Source organism: Hemiscyllium ocellatum, chromosome 10, assembly GCF_020745735.1.
Source record: "Hemiscyllium ocellatum isolate sHemOce1 chromosome 10, sHemOce1.pat.X.cur, whole genome shotgun sequence".
NCBI lineage: Eukaryota > Metazoa > Chordata > Chondrichthyes > Orectolobiformes > Hemiscylliidae > Hemiscyllium > Hemiscyllium ocellatum.
Genome location: NC_083410.1, coordinates 108139990 through 108162510, shown reverse-complemented (window position 1 = coordinate 108162510; position 22521 = coordinate 108139990). Strand labels below are relative to the sequence as shown.

Below are 22521 nucleotides of genomic sequence, written 5' to 3'. Positions count from 1 at the left end.
TCTTCAAGGGGATCTTTGTGGTTGGACTGGTGATAAGGTATTGATTTTTAAGCCACTTATGCCTTGCATTACAATCCATCTGGACTGGAAGTTTATCCCAGCTACACAAACATGAGTTTTTCGTTCTTGGGAATTTGGCAGGTACAAATTCTCAATGAATGCTTTCCATGAGTAGGACAGTCAGTATTGGTCAAGATGTTTTTGTCACTGTTAGCATTAACTGAGTAACTTCAGCTGGTATACGTTAAGCCAAGAGGGTTAAACTGGAATGGTAAAGCAACACTTGCAATGGCAATAAGACGCTCCATCAGTGACTTGGATGTTGTCTGAATTTGAAATATCCAATATTGGCTTTCATTGTCACTAAGCTCACCGTTTGTGGTCAGGCTTCAACGAAACAGAGGAAGGCAACTTGGGATGGGTGTAGGGAGGGTTGCTAGAGATGACCAAGCACAGTGGTCACAGCTGTCTCAGAGACGACAACTTCAATATGTCAGCTCCAGACACCAGTTGGTCCTGACGCCTACTTTGGGAGGCCTAGGATTAGCAGCTGCCTTTGGTTAGAACATAAACATAGAACATTCCAGCGCAGTACAAGCCCTTCGGCCCTCAATGTTGCACTGACCTGTGGAACTAATCTGAAGCCCATCTAACTTACACAATTCCGTTCTCATCCATATGCCTATCCAATAATCATTTAAATGCCTTTAAAGTTGGAGAGTCTCCTACTGTTGCAGGCAGTGCATTCCACACCCCTACTACCTTCTGAGTAAAGAAACTACCTCTGACATCAATCCTATATCTATCACCACTCAATTTAAAGCTACGCTTAATTTAATGCTATTCAGCCTGATCTAAACCGCCAAATCACCCTCAATCCCATGCTTCCATATTTTGTGCAATAGTCTACCATGGGGAACCTTATCAAACGCATTACTGAAATCCATATACACCACATCTACCGCTTTACCCTCGTCCACCTGTTTAGTCACCTTCTCAAAGAATTCAGTAAGATTTGTGAGGCATGACCTACCCTTTACAAAACTGTGTTGACTATCCCTAACCAACTTATTCCTTTCTAGATGTTTATAAATCCTATCTCTTCGAACCCTTTCCAACACTTTACCCACAACCGAAGTAAGACCCACAGGTCTATATTTAACAGGGTTGTCTCTACTCCCCTTCTTGAACAAGGGGACATTTGCTATCCTCCAGTCTTTCGGCATTATTCCAATAGACAATGACGACATAAAAATCAAAGCTAAAGTTCAAAGTTTGTGCGAAGATTTGTAGCTCGGGTGCTCGTTGTTGTGGTTCTGTTCGCCGAGCTGGAAGTTTTTGTTGCAAACGTTTCGTCCCCTGGCTAGGCGACATCATCAGTGCTCTGGAGCCTCCTGCGAAGCGCTTCTTTGATGTTTCTTCCGGTATTTATAGTGGTCTGTCCTTGCAGACAACAAGCAACATGAATTCGACTGGGACAACACTACTATCATAGGGCAAGCCAGACAGAAAACAGCCAGGGAATTCCTAGAGGCATGGCATTCATCCACAAACTCCATCAACAAACACATCGACCTGGACCCAACATACCAACCACTACAGCGGACAGCTGAAACTGACACCCGGAAGCGGCAAGGACAGACCACTATAAATACTGGAAGAAACATCAAAGAAGCGCTTCGCAGGAGGCTCCAAAGCACTGATGATGTCGCCTAGCCAGGGGACGAAACATTTGCAACAAAAACTTCCAGCTCGGCGAACAGAACCACAACATCAAAGCTAAAGGCTCTGCAATCTCCCCCTGGCTTCCCAGAGAATCCTAGGATACGTCCCGCCCGGCCCAGAGGCCCAGTATTTTTACACTTTCCAGAATTACTAACACCTCCTCCTTATGCACCTCAATCCCATCTAGTCTCGTAGCCTACACCTCATATTCTGCTTGATCACACTAGTGTGGTCAAGCAGAATATGAGGTGTAGGCTACTTTTCTAGTGTGAATACTGATGAAAAGTATTAGTTTAGCACTTCCCTTATCTCCTCTGACTCCCCGCAAATCAAGCTACTATGCTTGATTGGCTCTAATCTTATTCTAGTTATTCTTTTATTCCTGATATACCAAAGAAAGCCTTAGGGTTTTCCTTGATCCTATCTGCCAACAACTTCTCATGGCCCCTCCTTAGCTTTCTATTTCCATCTTTCCTGGCTAATTCGTAACTCTCAAGTGTCCTGAGTCATCACATCCTCACATTAGCCTTCATCAACTTGAATAAGTTCCACATTTCAACTGTGCCCATCCCCTGCAGTTTCCTTCCCCAGCTATCGGTTATCGGTGGGCAAGATCTGTCTTCAAACACCAGTGTGAAGGTTTTTTCTGAGACAGACATATTTATTCGACAAGGCACCAACATTGGAAGTGTCCAACCTTATGGCAACTCTTGTAAATAATCAGAGAACCACATTCCTAGAGAAAGATCCATTGCGGAATATATTAAGATTTAATTTAAAACATAAGTCAAGATACTTGATGTCTGTACCATCCAAGGTCAATTGTTATTACTTCTGTCAGCGTTTGAGGAGCTAGGGATGGGTGGACGGACAGAATGTTAATGCAGGTGGATCATTGATTTCCATCACATATATCAATCCACCCTCCATCTTTCTGCATCTTTTCAATTACAAGGGTCTCATGAGGTGGTACAAAGTAGCAACTAGTGTGACAATAACAGCATTCTGTTCAAACGACAGAAGGCACAGAAATTCTACATTTTCCTTGAGACAGTTATTCAGAACCACGTACATAAGCACAGAGTTCTTGAATTATGCATTATATTAGCAAGGCTCTGCCATCCATTTTTTTGCAATTCCTTTTTCTAATTTAAAACTTAATGGAGGACATACATAAATTTAGCAAGTTGAAATCATTTCGAGATCAATAATGTGAAATGATTGCACCTCATTTGGTGTAATGACTTCAGCTACAATCGAGTAATTTAGCAAAATACTAAACTGAAACAATTACACGCAAATGTATATGGCAACTGGCAATTCCCTGTATTAAAGAAACACAATTAATTTTTGTAGGAATGTCTGTTTCTTTCACTATTCTACTTTTAAATATTATGGATTATTGACTAACCATGCACTGGAGACACCTAGGAATGAGTTGTTAAACTATCCCATTTATAGCAATTCATCAGTTGTAACACTGCAAGAACAATGTAAATTATAAAAGATTATCATTGAAATGTTTTCATTATCTTATTTAGGCTGATCATATTAAATATAAGACCATAAGACATAGGAGTGGAAATATGTCAATTACCACTAACACATTAAAATACAATGACATAGTTTTGATCAAATTTCCACCTGTGCCTTTCACAAAACATAGAAGAGCACAGCATGCAACAGGCCCTTCGGCCCACTATCTCTATGCTGACTATGATGACATTTCAATCTAATCCCATCTGCCTACACATGCTCTATTCTTTGCCAAAAAAAGCCCCAAGTTCAGCAACAAGCTTCCTTCATATGTTTCCCACATAAAACACAAGGAAAAAAACACTTCAACTAAGTTGGATTTTGTTGGGAACCAAAATGATCTTGTTGAAATTCATTTTGCTCGCTCAATGCAAGTAGTGGGAACTGATAAATGCCCCACTGCTGATTATCTTCACCGGCAGGAGAAGAGAATGTTCATCCAAGCCAGAGACGAGCTATTCTCAATACACCACTTGGTAAGAAAAGACAGTTAGTTAGCTCAATTGGCTGGATGACTGGTTTGTGATGCGGAGTGACACAGAGTCATAAGGATGTACAGAATGGAAACAGACCCTTCGACTAGATATCTCAACCCAATCTAGTCCCACCTGCCAGCACCCAGACCATATTCCTCCAAACTCTTCCTATTCATATACCCATTCAGATGCCTTTAAAATGTTGCAATTGTACCAGCCTCCACCACCTCCTCTGGTAGCTCATTCCATACACGTACCACCCTCTGCATGAAAAAGTTGCCCCTTAGGTCTCTTTTATATCTTTCCCCTCTCGTCCTAAACCTATGCCCTTGAGTTCTAAACTCCCCCACCCCAGGGAAAAGACTTCATCTAGTTATCCAATACATGCCCCTCATGATTTTATGAACCTCTATAAGGTCACCCCTCAGTCTCTGACACTCCAGGGAAAACAGCCCCAGTCTAATCAACCTCTCCTTATAGTTCAAATCCTCCAACCCTAACAACATCCTTGTAAATCTTTTCTGAATCCTTTCAAGTTTCACAACATCGGTCTGATAGGAAGCACGATTTGGTATAATGCGGGGGTGCATTATAGAAAAACTGACTGCATCTACTTCTACCTTCTCTCCCTAAGGCTGAATTTTCTTTTATTCTTGCGTGAACACACTAAGAATCTGGGAGTTCTCTATGCAACAAGTGTTATGTCACAGCGGAGGATATCCTTTTGGCTGGGTTGTTAAGGATATTCAAGGCCGAGATCGATTTTTGATCAGCAACGGAATCAAGGGTTATGGGAAAGGGGCAGAGATGTGAAGTTGAGGAACAGCCATGGCCTCATCAAATATTGGAGCAGACTCAATGGGCTAAATGGTCGTCTTCCGCTCCCATGTCTTATGGTCTTAAGGAAGTTAAGGGAAAAGAGAGAGAGGAGGTAGAGAAACAAAGGTAAACGAAGAGAGTAGGATGTGGAGAGACGGAGGGGTAGAAGGAGAAGAAACAAAGGGTTAAAGGGAGAAAGAATGGGAAAGAAAGAAAGAGAAAAGAGGCATAAAGGGCAAAGTCTATAAAAAAGAGGAGGGGTGGAGAGGGCGGAGCGAGATGGAGAGGAGAAAGACAGTGAGGTATAGAAAGAATCTCTGCCATTCTCTGCCAATAACCACCATCTTGAAGGTCAAGGGTGGCAGGTCCATGACAAAACTATCCCCTTTAGATTTTGCTTTAAATTCTGTGTCTTACGATCTTATACTCCACAGCTACCTGGTGAAGGGGCAGCACTCCGAAAGCCAGTACTTCCAAATAAATCTGTTGGACTATAACCTGGTGTTGTGTGATTTTTAACCCTTTGGTTTCCCTCCAAATCACATCCTGATTTGGAACCATATTATTGTTTCTTCATTATTGCTGGGTCAAAATCTTGGAACTCCCTGCCTAACAGCTCGGTGGGTATTCTTAACACCCCAAGTACTGCTGTGACTGAATAGAGCCTTCTATGAGTCCTAGTGGTCACAGTAGTCTGGCTGTCAGTTCAGAAATGTTTTTGATGTATGGTAGTGTGGTTGACAATGGAGTGAGGACATGCTGTAAACCAAAGGACTAGCCACACTACCATACATCAAAAACATTTCTGAACTGACAGCCAGACTACTGCGACCACTAGTACTCATAACAGCGCACAAACCAACAGCCACTCTCAGACAACAACTCACCAGGATGAAGGACCCGATACCCAGCATGAGCAAAACCAATGTAGTGTACAAAATCCCATGCAAGGACTGCACAAAACACTACATAGGACAAACAGGAAGACAGCTAACGATCCGCATCCATGAACACCAACTAGCCATGAAACAACATGACCAGCTATCCTTAGTAGCCACACACTCAGATGACAAGCAACATGAATTTGACTGGGACAACACTACTATTATAGGACAAGCCAAACAGAGAACAACCAGGGAATTCCTAGAGGCATGGCACTCATCTACATATTCAATCAACAAGCACATCGACCTGGACCCAATATACCGGCCACTGCAGCGGACAGCTGGAACTGACAACCGGAAGCGGCAGAAGCAAACCACTATAAATGCTGGAGGAAAGATCACGGAAGCGCTTCACAGGAGGCTCCCAAGCACTGAGGATGTCACCTAGACAGGGGACGAAACGTCTGCAACACAAATTCCCAGCTCGGCGAACAGAACTATAACGTACCTTTTCATTTGAAACATATTCACTGAAAAAAGAAAGACAATGATGCAGGGAGATCTTCAGTCAGAAAATGACAGACACCAAAGACAACAAAGAAAACAAAGAAATTAAGTTGATGTAATTTTAATAAGTATCTTATTGGAACCACTTGTTGTTATAGAGTTGGAGGCAGCTAATAAGCAGTTAAGAGAAAAGGGGGCTTAAGAGTTGTGAATAGTTATTGTTTACTGTTTACTTTTAGAGTTAAAGAATAAATTGATATTACTTTCTTTAAATAGTGGAATTTCAGAGTTCTCTGTCACTCATATTTTAACAGATTATGAGGCAAGGTGAGTTTTTTCTGGGTGTTTGGTTTAGTTAACAGAAGGGTTTAGCGCCATGTCGTAACACTGACTATTCCAAACAAAATCACTCAGCATTGGAAGGAAGAGGTTGGGACAATGGTAATATCACTGGACATTAGTAATGCAAATGCTCTGGGGGCCAGCTTCAAATCCTGCTGTGGCAGCTGGTGGAATTTAAATCACATTATGAAATCTGCTTATGTCAGTCATGGCGACCATGAAACCATCAACGATTGTCATTAAGAATTCATTCCATTCAGAAGATCCCTTATGGAAGGAAATTGGTTACCCTTACCTGGACCTACCTAAATGTGATTCTGAAACGGCGCAGTAAGTCATTCAGTTATATCAAATCGATCCAAATGGTTTGCATCAGTTCAAGGTCGTAGTTCACCACTAATTTCGCAAGGGCAATTTGGTATGGTCATAGACCTTGACTTTGCCTGCGCTGCCCACATCCCATGAAAAAATGAACCAAATATAGGCCAAAGTAAAACATGCAAATAACATAAAAATCAACAATGCTGCAAATAAAATGATGCAGTCACAAAAAATTAACTTTAATCTAAAGAACTGTGCAAATGAGGTACAATGGTGAAAGAATAAGGTATTATGAGATTTAATGTTAGTTAAAGGCATATCTATCACCCATTATCCCTGAGCATGCTGAAAATAGAGATCATAAGCACTATATCATTGCAAAATGTGATTTAATTCAAATCATCAGAGCAATAGTCGCACTGCATTTATCATAGAACAACCAAAGAAGCAAATACACTTACAGGAACTGTTATAAAGACAAAGCAGAAGCTTACCTCCACCTCCTCCAAGCAGACTTTTGTTTGCTGTAAGAGATAAACAAAAATAATGTCAATATCTCAATCTTAAACTTCACAGCTAATCATTCAGAGAGATAAATCCAACATAGCCCTCTAGGTGGTCCATGAGATAAATCCACAGGCAGAGACTGGCTTCATTAACACACATCCCTCAACTTCAAACTATTTCCAGTCAATTCAAAATCAATAAGCTTTGAACTTCACCCACATGCTGCATGGTGAAAATAAGGTGCAGCAGTTTCAGAGTTGACAGGGAGTTACATTCATTGCAAAGTGCTTCTTGTCTTCAGGTATGTAAGACATTTTGGGAGACCATTCAGCTCCTCCAGATAGTTTTGCTATTCAACAGAATTGATGCTGATCCATATCAGACCTCTGTTCACTGCTTTGGCAAAGGTCTATTGACCTTGGGTTTTAAGCTAACAATTGAGGTAACACCTACTGGGGAAGATTTCCACAGCTGCATGAAGAAGGACCCCTAACTTGGCTCCAGCAGTGGGCTGGCTCTGACCCTGAGGTGACAGGCTGCCCCCACCATGACTCCCCTTTTTATCTCTCCATCAATAACTTTCGAAACCCTTTGGAGCACAGATAGACATTTCTCAGCCAAGCGCAGCAGGTCAAGTCAGCACCTGAAGAGCTGCTATTTAATTCCAGCAACCACAGGGTTTTCTTTCTCTCCTTCTTTCTCCTCGTATTCCTGCCGCATCACTTCTGAAAAACAAATCGATCATTTGCAGCACTGCATGATACTCTTGAAATGTGATCTTTTGCTCAATCTGCTCCATGTATACTTTATATGCCACCTGCTCAGCTCATGTTTCTTTTATTTGATGAGCACCAGCATTCTTTTCATTCTTTAACACTGATGGGCAATCCTCCAACATCAAGCAACTGCAACTGGGAAATGACACCACAGCAGACAGTGTCAAAGAAAATTATACAGGGCTCTGGCAAGACGATATTTGGACGGCAGTGTACAGTTTTCAGCTCCTTGCCCAAGGACCAATACTACTCAAGGGAAGATGCTGACCTAATGATATTTCTGCTAGACTGTTAATCCAAAGACTGGGGTGGTGTTCTGAGGACCCAGGTTCACTCCCATCACAGTAGATGGTGGAATTTGAATTTTTTAGAAAAAGTCTGTAATTAAGAGTGCAACGATGACCCTAAATCCACTGTTGATTCTCAGAATAACCCATCTGGCTCAATGTCCTTTAGGGAAGGAAATTTGCCATCCTTATCTGTTCCAGACCCACAGCAATGTGGCTGACTCTGAACTGCCCTCTGGGCAATTAGGGATGGGCGATAAATCTAGGGCCAGCCAGTGACTCCCTCATGCCGTAAATGAATTTTATAAAATAACAGTCCTAGAAGTGGGTGCACATGACAGCGTACAGATTTCTGGGTTAGCAGAACGTTCAATGGAGAGACTTGGCATCAGTAACATCTAATTTCTCTGATGTTTAGACAGAAGAAGTCATGTCAACATAAGATTCTGAGACAACTTGGGATAGGTATATGGACCTTTTTTCTATTCTTTCATAGGATGTGGGTGCTGATGGCAAGGTCAGAATTCATTGCCCATCCCAAGTTAAGCTTATTGACCCTTCAAGCCATTTCTGAGGGCATTTAAAAATCAACCATATGACTGTGGGTCTGGAGTTAGCACAGTAGGGGCAGCATGGTGGCTCAGTGATTAACACTGCTGCCTCATGGCGCCAGGGACCAGGGTTCGATTCCACTCTAGGGTGACTGTCCGTGTGGAGTTTGCACATTCTCCCCGTGTCTGCGTGGGTTTCCTCTGGGTGCTCCGGTTTCTTCCCACAATCCAAAGATGTGCAGGTTAGGGTGGATTGGCCATGCTAAACTGCTCGCTGCGTCCAGGAATGTGCAAGCTAGGTGGATTTGCCATGGAAAACACAAGGTTACAGGGGTATGGGGGTGGGTCTGGTGGGTTGCTTGTCAGGAGTGTCAGTGTTGATTCGATGGGCTGAATGGCCTGCCTCCACATTGTAGGGATTTATTGGATTCATGTGTAGGCCAGATCAAATATGGATGACTCAATTTTTCCATTAAAGGACTTTGGTGAACCACCCAACATTTGTATTTTTAACGACAATTGACAACAGTTACACAGTAAAGATTAGATTAACCTTTTATTCCAGATTTTTACTGGATTTTAAAAAATGAATTTTTTGGTAAATTCAAATTTCGTCATCTGCCCTGGTGGGATTTGAACCCATGACCCCAAACATTGGCTTGGAGTTCTAATTATTGATCCAATGTCATTACCTCTATGGGCCACCACCTCCTCCCTCTAAGTGCATTGTCTTGAAGATTCAATCTGTAAATGTGGTGAATGATAAAGTGCAGAGATGAGGAGAAAATTCTTATGAAGGTTGTGAATCCTGGAATACATCCAGCTATGGAATTGTGGGTGCAAAGAGCATTTGTTCGAGATGCAGATGTGTATATTTTTGGTTGCTGATGGAATTCAGAAATAAAGCAATCAGGGTCTCCTGCAAGCCCACAGAAAACAATCACTGAAAGCAATGGGCTTTTGAGAAATAATTATGACTCTATGTTTGCAAAACAAACACAAGTAATGTCTGTGGAAAACATTGTATATAATATGCAGCCTTGGTGACATCACAATGATTTGCATGCCAGGCAAACTAACCAAATTCTTAATGATTAGGCAAATAGAAGGATGGAAGGCACTTGCAACTGGCGATAATAATACTGGTTCACTCCCATCTTCACCCGAGCATACACATTCGAAATTTAATTTAGTTACTAACAAAATTGGCAGCATCAGCTTGATATGATACCAATATATTTCTGTTTTCAACAGCTGTATGCTTTTATAACGCGTAAGTGTACTTCCTTATCGTGAAACATTGCTAACGTCGGTACTGCCTGTGTTCTTGCTAGCCATCATGCACAGTTTACGACAGCATTGGCCTAAAGGGAAAAGTCTTCATGGGGTAACAGTCAGGAAACTTGCCTTCTTTATTTACATTCACAAATACATCAACGTAAACTACACTGCAAAAAAATCGCTTGTGGTGTCTTATGAGTACTAGCATCATCTTAGAAACCACATGTCTCTTCCATTCTCTAACACAAAAAAATTTGGAAGCACTAGCTTTCGGAGCGCCGCTCTTACATCAGGTGGTTGTACGGATTAAACAGCAGATAACAACAGCTTGCAAGGCGGCACGGTGGCACAGTGGTTAGCACTGCTGTCTCACAGCGCCTGAGACCCGGGTTCAATTCCCGCCTCAGGCGACTGACTGTGTGGAGTTTGCACGTTCTCCCCGTGTCTGCGTGGGTTTCCTCCGGGTGCTCCGGTTTCCTCCCACAGTCCAAAGATGTGCGGGTCAGGTGAATTGGCCAAGCTAAATTGCCCGTAGTGTTAGGTAAGGGGTAAATGTAGGGGTATGGGGGGGTTTCGCTTCGGCGGGTCGGTGTGGACTTGTTGGGCCGAAGGGCCTGTTTCCACACTGTAAATAATCTAATCTAAAAAAAGTAATCTAAAAAAAATTTGTTTCACGCAGCGGGTTGTGCGTGCATGGAATGAGCTGATGAAGGAGCAGTGCTCTGAAAGCTAGTGCTTCCAAATAAACCTGTTGGACTATAGCCTGGTGTTGTGTGATTTTTAACTCTGTCCACCCCAGTCCAACACTGGCACCTCCAAATCATAAAAAATTTGGATATAGGTAACAATAATATTATTTTTAAATACTGGTAGCTTAAAAGAGTCAGATGTTTTGCACAAGGTACTGGGGAGAAAGTGTTTGCTCCATTACAGGTGAACATAAATAGAAACCGAAAGAACTGCAAACTGCTGGAAAAGCTCAGTAGGTCTGGCAGCATCTGCAGAGAGAAATCAGAGTTAATGTTTCAGGTCTGGTGACCCTTCCTCAAAACTCACTCTTGAAATGTCTTAAAACACAGAAAAATACACCAAAACATGGAATATAAAGTCAGAAAAATGAAGGAAGAATGCATCATCCACATTACAGAGTCATAGAACTATAAAGATGTACAGCACAGAAATAGACCTTGCTGCCCAACTCGTCCATGCCTATCAGAAAAATGAATCTAATCCCATTTGCCAGCATTTGGCCCATATCCCTCTACACCTTTTGTATTCATGTATCCATTTGGATGCCTTTTAAATGTTGTAATTATACCAGCCTCCACCACTTCCCCTGGCAGCTCATTCCATACACACACCACCCTCTGCGTGAAACAAATCAAATCTCTTTCCTACTTGCACACTGTCATTATCTGCTGTTTAATCCAGAGAACAAAAGCACCGTGGTTGGTTGTCCAATGGTAGTTGGTATGTTTAATCTACTTTTTAAAAAATGCATAAGTAGCTCTAATAGAGAAGGAACGAGAGTAACATATCAATTCACAAGACTATGGACCTCAAACACAGATAAACTAAAACAGAACCCAATGTCTAAGTGTCAGCTTTACACCAGCTCTGCCAAGTGCTCCAATCGCTGTCTTTCACTCTGTACAAAATAAATACTTACCCACCTTGTCAAGTGACATACATGTTCTACATGTTCCACTCAACCCCCGGCTTTGGTTTACTGATTTAGCACTGCCATTTTCAAATGTACACCAAGAGGTCTGAGGCAAAGACAGCGAGATTGCCATCAGGGTAGCAAAAAACAAGCTGGAATGGAATATTGAGGGATCATTGTAATGAGTGCTCCATTATAATTAAATCTTTTGAAGGTCATTACACTGTGTGGAAGCCGACTGCGGCATCTCAGTGCGTTCAAAGCAATAAAATGTCCTTATCCAACTCCTTTCACACAGCATCAATAAATTAAATATTAAGCTGCATCAAGTTTCCAAAAATGGGACATCTTTTGAAACACTTAAAAGCTAACCTTGATAATGTGAAATGCTTATGCTGTTTGGACCATGACTGACACAAGACTTATCCATTTTCACCATCAAAGCATTTAATGCATGCTACATCATCATTTTCCCTCCAAGTGATTCCATAATCTCTTTCAAACATGAACAAACCTAAATTAGCAAATGTTAACTTCCAAATAAAAGGAATCAGATGAAGAGGATCCTGTTGTGCATTCAAGATCCAGTCTACCCTGGAGGGGATGAATTCATCCACACACGTTCCTAATTACAGCTCACTGTCAGGAGAGACAACCTTTTATCATGATCAAACAACGTTAAATCCCAATTTTCAGAAGACAATTCTGCAAATCACAGAAACAATTTTCAGATGTGATCTCTCAAATGTGCGTTCAATTTGATGCACAATAGGAACTGGAAGAGGCCTTTCCATAAGACCATTAGGCAGAGGAATGGAAGGAGTCAAAAAGTGTGGTGCTGGAAAAGCACAGCAAGTTGGGCAGCATCCAAGGAGCAGGAGAATCGACATTTCGGCCATAAGGCCCTCCTGATCTCCAGCATCAGCAGTCCTAACTTTCTCCGAGAGGGAGGCCATTTGGCCCTTCAAGTCAGCTCTGACATTCAAAGATTTCATGGATGATCTGATGACCTACAACAGCACCCATCCACTCATGCCCCTTTCCATCCTGTTCCTGCCATGATTGGATTATGGCTGATTGGTTCACCACTTACCCACCTTGGTTCTACAATTCCTGGCTGGGAAAGAAAACGTAGCCCTCTCGGTTCCGGAATTTTCAGCCAACTTCTCGCCTCAACTGCCTTCTGGAAAGAGTGTGGGGTAGGTGGCTGCCAGGAACATAAAGGCGCGCACATTGCCCAACGTGCACCACAATCTTGAACAAATCAGGTGCAAGACTCATTTGTCTCAGCCTCTTAAAGGCCTCATAGCCAAAGGCAAAACCTAGTGCATGCAGAATCCCTTCTTCAGGTTCACCCCTGACCAAAATAACAAAACATATTCCCCATTCCCTCACTACAGGTTAGATCCAGTGAGCTATAGTGAAGTGCGCATGGGCAGGCAAAGACACCATTTAATTTTGGTTCCTTATTAAGTACAGATCGTTCCGGTATATCTAGTGTTTCGTCAACACCAATTGGCTGTAACACGACTAATGAATTGTGGGCACTGTTTGGACAATGCAAACTTTCTGCTGAATGGGTATCGCGATTTTCTGTAGTGATCTATGAAAGTGTGATTTTCTATGGCGGTTTTCAATACCGCTATTTCCTATAGCACAGTTTTGCAGAGGAACGCAATCATCGTGTTATACCAGATCACCCTGGAGGTGACTCCACTGCAACTCATTGTTCAGCCTGACCTGATATATAGCCACATACACAAGGGTTACCATTGCCTGCGGAACTATGGAAGTGACGTAGCAATTGTATCAGGCATTTGTGAGACCGTATCTGGAGTAGTGCCCACAGTTGTGGCTCCTTTTTCTGAGGGAGGATGCTTGACGTAGTTCAGAGAATGTTCATGAGATCAATTCCAGAGACACAAGGCTTATCTTATACGGCGAGATAGAGCAATATGGGTCTTGCTCACAAGAGTTCAGGGATCGGTGCTGGGTCTCCTGCTTTTCATCATTTAAATAAATTATTTGGATATGAACCTAAGAGGTATGGTTAGTAAGTTTGGTGATGACACCATAATTGGAGGTGTAATGGACAATGAAGAAGATTACCTCAGATTACAATGGGCTCTTGATCACATGGGCCAATGGGTTGAGGAGTTTAATTTAGATAAATGGAAAGCGCTGCATTTGGAAAGGAAAATCAGAACATGACTTATACACTTAATGGTAAGGTTCTGCGGAGTGTTGCTGAAAAAAGGGATCTTGGAGTGCAGGTTCATAGCTCCTTGAAAGTGGAGTCACAGGTAGACAGGATAGTGATGAAGTTGTTTGGTATGCTTTTCTTTATTGGTCACAGCACTGATTATAGGAGTTGGGAGGTCATGTTACGGCTGTACAGGTCATTGGTTAGGCCACTTTAAGAATATTGCATCTAATTTTGGTCTCCCTGCTATCAGAAGGATGTTGAAAGGGTTTAGAAAAGATTTACAAGGATTAGATTAGATTAGATTAGATTAGATTTACAGTGTGGAAACAGGCCCTTCGGCCCAACAAGCCCACACCGACCCGCCGAAGCGCAACCCACCCATACCCCTACATTTACCCCTTACCTAACACTACGGGCAATTTAGCTTGACCAATTCACCTGACCCGCACATCTTTGTGACTGTGGGAGGAAACCGGAGCACCCGGAGGAAACCCACGCAGACACGGGGAGAACGTGCAAACTCCACACAGTCAGTCGCCTGAGTCGGGAATTGAACCCGGGTCTACAGGCGCTGTGAGGCAGCAGTGCTAACCACTGTGCCACCGTGCCGCCCTTTAGGATGTTAGGAGAAAATGAGGACTGCAGATGCTGGAGATCAGAGCTTAAAAATGTGTTGCTGGAAAAGCGCAGCAGGTCAGGCAGCATCAAAGGAGCAGGAGAATCGACTTTTCGGGCATAAGCCCTTCTTCAGGAATGAGGAGGGTGTGTCAAGCAGGCTAAGATAAAAGGTAGGGAGGAGGGAGTTTGGGGAAGAGCGTTTGGAATACGATAAGTGGAAGGAGGTTAAGGTGAGGGTGATAGGCCGAAGAGGGAGTGGGGGCGGAGAGGTCGGGAAGAAGATTGCAGGTCAAGAAGACAGTGCTGAGTCTTAGGGTTGGGAATGAGAAAAGGTGGGGGGAGGGGAAATGAGAAAGCTGGAGAAATCTGCATTCATCCCTTGTGGTTGGAGGGTTCCTAGGCGGAAGATGAGGCGCTCTTCCTCCAGGCTTCGTGTTGCTATGGTCTGGCGATGGAGGAGGCCAAGGACCTGCATGTCCTTGGCGGAGTGGGAGGGGGAGTTAAAGTGTTCAGCCACAGGGTGGTTGGGTTGGTTGGTCCGGGCGTCCCTGAGGTGTTCTCTCCAATATTCCGCAAGTAGGCGGCCTGTCGCCCCAATGTATAGGAGGCCACATCGGGTGCAGCGGATGTTGCCAGGGTTGGAGGGTTTGAGCTCCAGGGAGAGGCTGAATAAGCTGGGATTGTTTTCCCTGGAGCGTCGGAGGCCGAAGGGTAACCTTATAGAGGTTTATAAAATCATGAGGGGCATGCATAGGATAAATAGCTAAGGTCTCTTCCATGGGGGTAAGGGAGTCCAGAACTAGAGGGCATAGGTTTAAGGTGGGAGGGGAAAGATTTAAAAGAGACCCAAGGGGCAACTTGTTCATGCAGAGGGTGGTGTGTGTACGGAATGTGCTGCCAGAGGAAGTGGTGGAAACTGGTATAATTACAACATTTAAAAGGCATCTGGATGGGTTAGAGAGATATGGGACAGGTGCTGGCAGATGGGACCACATTAACTTAAGATATCCGGTTGGCACAGATGGGTTGGACCGAAAGGTCTGTTTCTGTGCTGTACATCTCTATGATCTATTTAATTGAGGTATAAAAGATGCTGAAGGGGATTTACGAAGTAGATATAGGAAGGATGTTTCCTTTTGTGGAGCAGTCTAAAATGAGAGTTCATTGTTTTAGGAGTGGCAGATTTAGAACAGAAATGAGGAGAAATTATTTCCCTCAATTGGACCTGATCCTGTGCAATGGATTACCTGGCGTATGGTGGACACAGAATAAATTTACAGAGGAGACAGGCCAATGTTTAATGAGTAATGTGTTAAAGGGCTATGGGGAGTGGGTAGGAAACTGGAGTTGAGTCTGAGATAAGATCAGCCATGATCGTATTAAATGGTGGAGCATGCTGGAGGGACTAAACGGCCTACTCTTATTCCTAGTTCTTATGTTAACTGTACCCCAGCACGGATACCTCCAGAGCAAACTAACACAGAATTGAATTGAAGAGGTAAATGGTTAAAATTTTAACTCTTCATACTTCAGTTCGTTTCAAATTACATGGAAAATGAGCCCATTGTGGAAACAAAATGTCGACCACAAGTAAATAATAGAAGCAGAAAGTGAACATACTGTCGGCTAAAGATGAGTGCAAATGAAGAAATTAATGAAGCTCATTAGAAGTTACGAATTTTATGGGTGTTAACATTTTTAGGATCAAACTGGTTCACCTAATCCATTGCTGCACACATTAAATAAATTAATGTAATTAGTCTAATGACACTAAATTCAAATCGAGGAAGCCTGCAGCTGCATAGACCCCGCCAGCTCTGCAATTACCTCCCCAACGTCTCCCTATCTTTTTCTGAGACACCGTTTAAAATCTGTTTCTTTGCTCAAATGTTCAGTCACTTATCCTGATGTCTCCTTCCTTAGCTGGGTGTCTATTTTTGCCTGATGTCCACTCCTGTGAAGGGTCTTCACACAACTTACCGTATTAATAATGCAAATTGCTTGAACCTCAGAGTGGTCACTGATGGAAGTTAAGACTGACCAACCTACACAATAAACTGATGGAAGACCAATGGTGTACTGGCCTTCATTGCAAGAGTTCAAAAGAAGAGTGACAAAGTGGACATGTACAAAGTGCTAAAGGGGATTGACAACGTAGATGTTTCCTTTTATGGGAGGATTTAGAAGGAGAGCTCACAGTTTTAGGCTAAGGCGTGGAAAAGATGAGAAGCAATTTATTCTCTCATGTGGTCGTGAATCCGTGGAATTCACTACATCAGAATGTGGTAGATGCCAGGAGACTGAATAAATTTAAGGAGATAGGTTGTTTTAAAATTAATCAGTGGCATGAGAACATCACTGGTTAGGCCAGCTTCATTGCCCATCTCTAATTACCCAGACAATAGTTCAGAGTCAACAACACTGCTGTGGGTCTGGAGTCACATGTAGGCCTGACCAGATCAGGATTGCAGTTTCTTTTCCTCAAGGACATTAGAGAACTAAATGTTTTTTTTCCCTAATAATGGACGCTGTTCATCACATGGTCATCATTAGATTCCGAATTATTTGGATTCAATTTTATTTGGATTCAAATTCCGGCATCTACCGTAGTGGGATTTGAACCACAGACTCCAGAACATGGATGCCCGGATGAACAGTCAGGCAATCATCACTAGGCCATCACCTCCTCTTGACTAATGGATTACAGGGTTATGGGGAGAGGGCAGGGAAGGGCAGTTGAGGCCAAGATGCAGTTACACAGAGCTTTGGTAGCCATACCTGGAGTAGTGTGTGCAACTTTCATCTCCCTACCGAAGAAAAAATAGACTTGCCATAACGGAGTGCAGCTGAGGTTCACTCGACTGATATCTGGGACAGTAGATAGGATAGTGAAGAAGGCGTTTGGTATGCTCTCCTTTATTGGTTAGAGTATTGAGTACAGGAGCTGGGAGGTCATGTTGCGGCTGTACAGGACATTGGTTCGGCCACTGTTGGAATATTGCATGCAATTCTGGTCTCCTTCCTATTGGAAAGATGTTGTGAAACTTGAAAGGGTTCAGAAAAGATTTACAAGGATGTTGCCAGGGTTGGAGGATTTGAGCTCTAGGGAGAGGCTGAACAGGCTGGGGCTGTTTTTTCTGGAGCGTCGAAATCTGAGGGGTGACCTTATAGAGGTTTACAAAATTATGAGGGATAGGGTAAATAGACAAAGTCTTTTCCCTGGAGTGGAGGTATCCAGAACTAGAGGGCATAGGTTTAGGGTGAGAGGGGAAAGATATAAAAAAGACCTAAGGGGCAACTCTTTCACGCAGAGGTGATGCGTGTATGAAATGAGCTGCCAGAGGATGTGGTGGAGGCTGGTACAATTGCAACATTTAAGAGGCATTTGGATGGGTATATGAATAAGAAGGGTTTGGAGGGATATGGGCCGGGTGCTGGCAGGTGGGACTAGATTGGGTTGGGATATCTGGTCGGCATGGATGGGTTGGGCCGAAGGTTTTGTTTCCGTGCTGTACATCTCTATGACTCTATGACTAGGACTATTCTACAAGGAGGGATTGTTTCAGCCAGAACTGTATTCACTGGAGATTAGAAGGATGAGAGAGGGATCAGACTGAAATGCATAAAATTTTAACTAGGCTGCACAGAGTCGATGCAGGGAGGATGTCTCCCCTGCTAAGGGAGTCCTGAACCAGGTGTCTCAATCTCGGGGAGACTATTTAAGAGTGAAATGAGAAAATATTTATTCACTCAGAAGGTGGTCAACCTATGGAATTCAGTACCACTGAAGGTCAGGTCACTTAAGAAAGAGATTCATAATTTTTTTAAAAAAATGTTCAAGACATGAAGGGTTTGAGGGGAAAGCAAGAATATGATGTTAAGATACAGAACCAGCCGTATGGAATGGCAAAGCAGGACTGAAGGGCTGAATGGCCTACTCCCCCTCCTAATTCCTATGTTTCTACTACTGATTCCTGATGAAGGGCTTATGCTCGAAACGTCGAATTCCCTATTCCTGAGATGCTGCCTGACCTGCTGTGCTTTAACCAGCAACACATTTTCAGCTCTACTACATTAAAGCCAAGTGGACATAATTTGGAACAAGCATTGTAACTGAAGTCCATTGCAAGGCTGGAAGTGAATGAGGATGCAAAAAAAAGGTGAGGAGGTTATGGGGTCAGATAGGATAACACCATGGGGGAAAGTACAAAATGACATACTCAGGCTTGAGAGTAGGGATGGAACTCTGTGCAAGCCTGAACGCTGAGGAACAAGAGCCACTGACAGAGCACAGCTGACACAACTGTGAGGCTCAGGACCAGTTTTAGCAGCAGTGGGATTAATGATTTCAAAACAAAAGTGCAGGACATAAAAGATGTCTGGTACTAAACAGGGAACAGACCAGCTGAGAAGCGGATTGTCTGGGATAAAACTGGGCAAATAGTAATCTTAAAATGAACCTCCACACAGCGGTGAATAGGTATATTAATCTCACTCAGCCTATCACACTTGTGCCTGGTGTCTGTAAAAAAATATTAACTCAAAAAAGAAACAATACAAAACAGTCGAAGACTTTGTCCCCTCCTGACATATTGCAGTTTAAAAATAAATTAACTTAATTAAGGAAGTCAGTTTTTCATCTCAAGTGTGTCTCACTTCTGTGAAGACTATATAACAGCTGTGTTACGGCACAGCTAAACCAGGCTTAGCATGGATTTGAAGGCGAACTCTCAAGAACTCCGCATTAATGTGAGCATGGTAAAGTAGATCCTCAGCCCAAAATTCTCAAGATTCTTTTGCAGCTTTCTCTTCAGCTCCCCAGAAAGTGCTGTCTCTTTTCATAACATGATTTTCACAATCGGCGGTTATCGTGTGCCGTGACCTACAAGTCCACTGTTGAGCTGATTTTTATAAATTCTTTCACTGATGTGAGTGTCACTGGCCAGCGCAGCTGTTATTGTCTATCTTTAATTGAGCTTAAGAAGGTCATAGTGAGCTGCCTTCTTGAACTGCTGCAGTCTCCCTGGGATAGGGGCATCCACAGTGCTCGAACAAAGGGAGTTCCAGTGACCGTGAAGCATTAGCGATATATTTCCAAGTCAGGATGTGTGTGGCTTGGAGGGGAACCGGATGGTGTTCTGATGCATTTTTTTTCTGGAATCCCAACAGTGAGGAAACAGGCCATTTGGTCCAACAGGTGTACACTGACTCTCCGAAAAGCATCCCACACAACCTCCCCCCACTATCCAATCCCTGAAGCCCTGCATTCCCTATGGCTAACCCACCTAACCTACACATCCTTGAACACTATGGAGTAATTCAGCATGGTCAATCCATCTGACCTGCACACCTCTGGATTATGGGAGAAAACTGGAGCACCCAGAGGAAATCCATAAAGTCACGGAGAATGTGCAAACTCCACACAGACAGTGACCCGAGGCTGGAATTGAACCTGTGTCCCTGGCGCTGTGAGGCAGCAGTGCTAGCCACCATGTTGCTCTTGTGCTTCTAAGTGGTAGAGATTGTGGGTTTTCAAGGTGCTGCCAAAGGAATTTTGGCAGGTTGCTGCATGCACTTAGGAGATGGTACTGTGCTGCCACTGTGCATTCGGCTGTTTCCTTTAAGGGAGTGAATGTTGTGCCAATCAAATGAGCTGTTTTGTCCTGGATGACATTGAGTTTCTTGAGTGTTAGAGCTGTACCCATCTAGGAAGCCAAGGTTACTCCATGCTACGACAACGGATGAATGGGCACCGCACAACAATCAACAGACAGGAGTGTTCCCTTCCAGTTGGGGAACACTTCAGTGGTCCAAGACATTCGACCTCGGACCTTCGGGTGACCATCCTCCAAGGCGGACTTTGGGACAGGCACCAGCGAAAAGTGGCCGAGCAGAGGCTGATAGCTAAGTTTGGTACCCATAGGGAGGTGAAAATGTGTTGCTGGAAAAGCGCAGCAGGTCGGGCAGCATCCAAGGAACAGGAGAATCGACGTTTCAGGCATAAGCCCTTCTTCTTCTTCTTCCATAGGGAGAGCCTCAACAGGGACCTTGGGTTCATGTCACATTACAGGTGATCACCATTGCACTACACACACACAGATATTCCTACACACACACACACACACACACACACACACACACAGGCACTCCTATACACACATACACACGGACACACATATTCACAGACACGCATCCAGACACCCACACATGCCCTTACAGACACACACACTCCCACACTCACATATGCACCCCCTCACAGACTTAAGACACTCTGCACATACTCTTACAGACACTACACACACACATACGCTTTTTCACACTCACAACCCCCAACCCAGACAGACACACACACACACACAGGCAGACAAAGACCCACATGTACACATATATTTTGTGGGGTGAATTTGTACTTGCAGGGTTACATTGTACTTTGCTCAAAAACTGCATGCATTCATGTAGAACTCTGAGCTCACAAACTGCATGAATGTATGTAAAACTCCGTTATCTCACTTTTTAGATTAGAATCAATCTAAACATCATGGCATAGACAGAGAACACAGGGGGCTAACACCTTCAACATATTGTCTAGCTATCACCCATTGTTAACAGCTAACCCGAGAATGCAACCTTTTTAAAAAAGGTTTTGTGATTTACACATGAAGGAAGTGAAGCTATCATGGTATTCTAACAGATGAAAGGCTGAACAGATCAATTTTTCAATGTATAATTTCAGTTACATCACACTGTAAATTTCTGCTATAAATTCTGTGTGTTAGGATTGAGCCCTCCACTACCATCTGATGAAGGAGTGACGCTCCGAAAGCTAGTGTGCTTCCAATTAAACCTGTTGGACTATAACCTGGTATTGTGTGATTTTTAACTAAGAGTATTCCATCACACTTCCTGTAGATTGTAGGTAGGCTTTGGGGAGTTAGGAGGTAAGTTACTCGCTGAAGAATTCCTAGCCTCTGAAGAATGTTGACTGATCTATTAAGACGTACAGGGCATTACAGCAGGAGTCTTAGCTTCTGTGGTCAAACTGCAAGTTTGCATAAAATGATTGGTGTCCCAAAAGGGTGAAATTGGAGCATTTAATGTTCTCAAATTAAGGGCCCAATTTCATTCCAGTAATGAACATAAAAATACACAATTATCTTAATCAAGTAAAAAAAAATCTCTCAGACAACTTACTTTACTTTGCATTAATTCAAGTTCTACATTGACATTGTACACATCTGGCAAGCTTAGAAATGCATTTTCTTTTCATGATTGAGAGAGGGCCGCTTACACTTCAGAGTGTAAATTTCACTTTGGAGTCCAAAGCTCTTTGTAGTTAGAATTTTGTGATCTTTAGTACAAAAATTTAACCTTCGGGTGCTCAATCCCTTCTCCACTTACGGAGTCAGTAATAATTTCCACATTGTGAACCCATGACATAATTATCGTGCCGCCTCGTGTTTTTTTTTCCCAAGCTATGGGAATGTCACTGAACATCACAAGGGGATCTGCGCAAAAGAAACAAAAGCAGCCAAACGAGAGTTCCAACATTTTAAAAATTTGGGAACTTGCCTGATTCGACTAGCCTGTGGCAAATCACGCTGAGAGTTTTGACCTCTGCCAAGATTCTGCTGATAATGAGTGGGTTTGGAACTTCAGGGTCAGTTTTACTCCCCCACTACAGAAAGCCATTAACCTCCTCTTCTATTTATCCAGGCTGGATGCTGCAACTGCTTCCATGTCTTGTTCAGTCAATCATTACCGACAGAGGGGTTCTTTTTTTAAAACTTCACAACAGCGCTTGATTACTGCCATTGGCTCCCTCCGCTACACGACAACTCAATAGGAAGATGCAAGGAGACAGAATGTCAAGTCGAATAGAATCATAGAGATGTACAGCATATCGCAAGCTCAGAGTAGATGCAAAAAGGTACCACCTTTCAAAGCACCTGAAAGTACAACAGACGCATAACAGAAAGCATATTGTTTGGGTGGTATAACGGCCTGGTGCAGCAGGACCATAAG

General features: G+C 43.1%; 1 protein-coding gene across 3 annotated transcripts in view; it reads right to left on the bottom strand.

Moving 5' to 3' along the window:
* The window catches only part of LOC132819895 (ADP-ribose glycohydrolase MACROD1-like), a 960330-nt gene that overhangs the window by 755337 nt on the left and 182472 nt on the right, over window positions 1-22521 (bottom strand). For all 3 annotated transcript variants that reach the window (XM_060831849.1, XM_060831850.1, XM_060831851.1), the window contains exon 5: window positions 7105-7134. In XM_060831849.1, the coding sequence (XP_060687832.1) occupies window positions 7105-7134 (30 nt within the window). The remainder of the gene's footprint in view (window positions 1-7104; window positions 7135-22521) is intronic.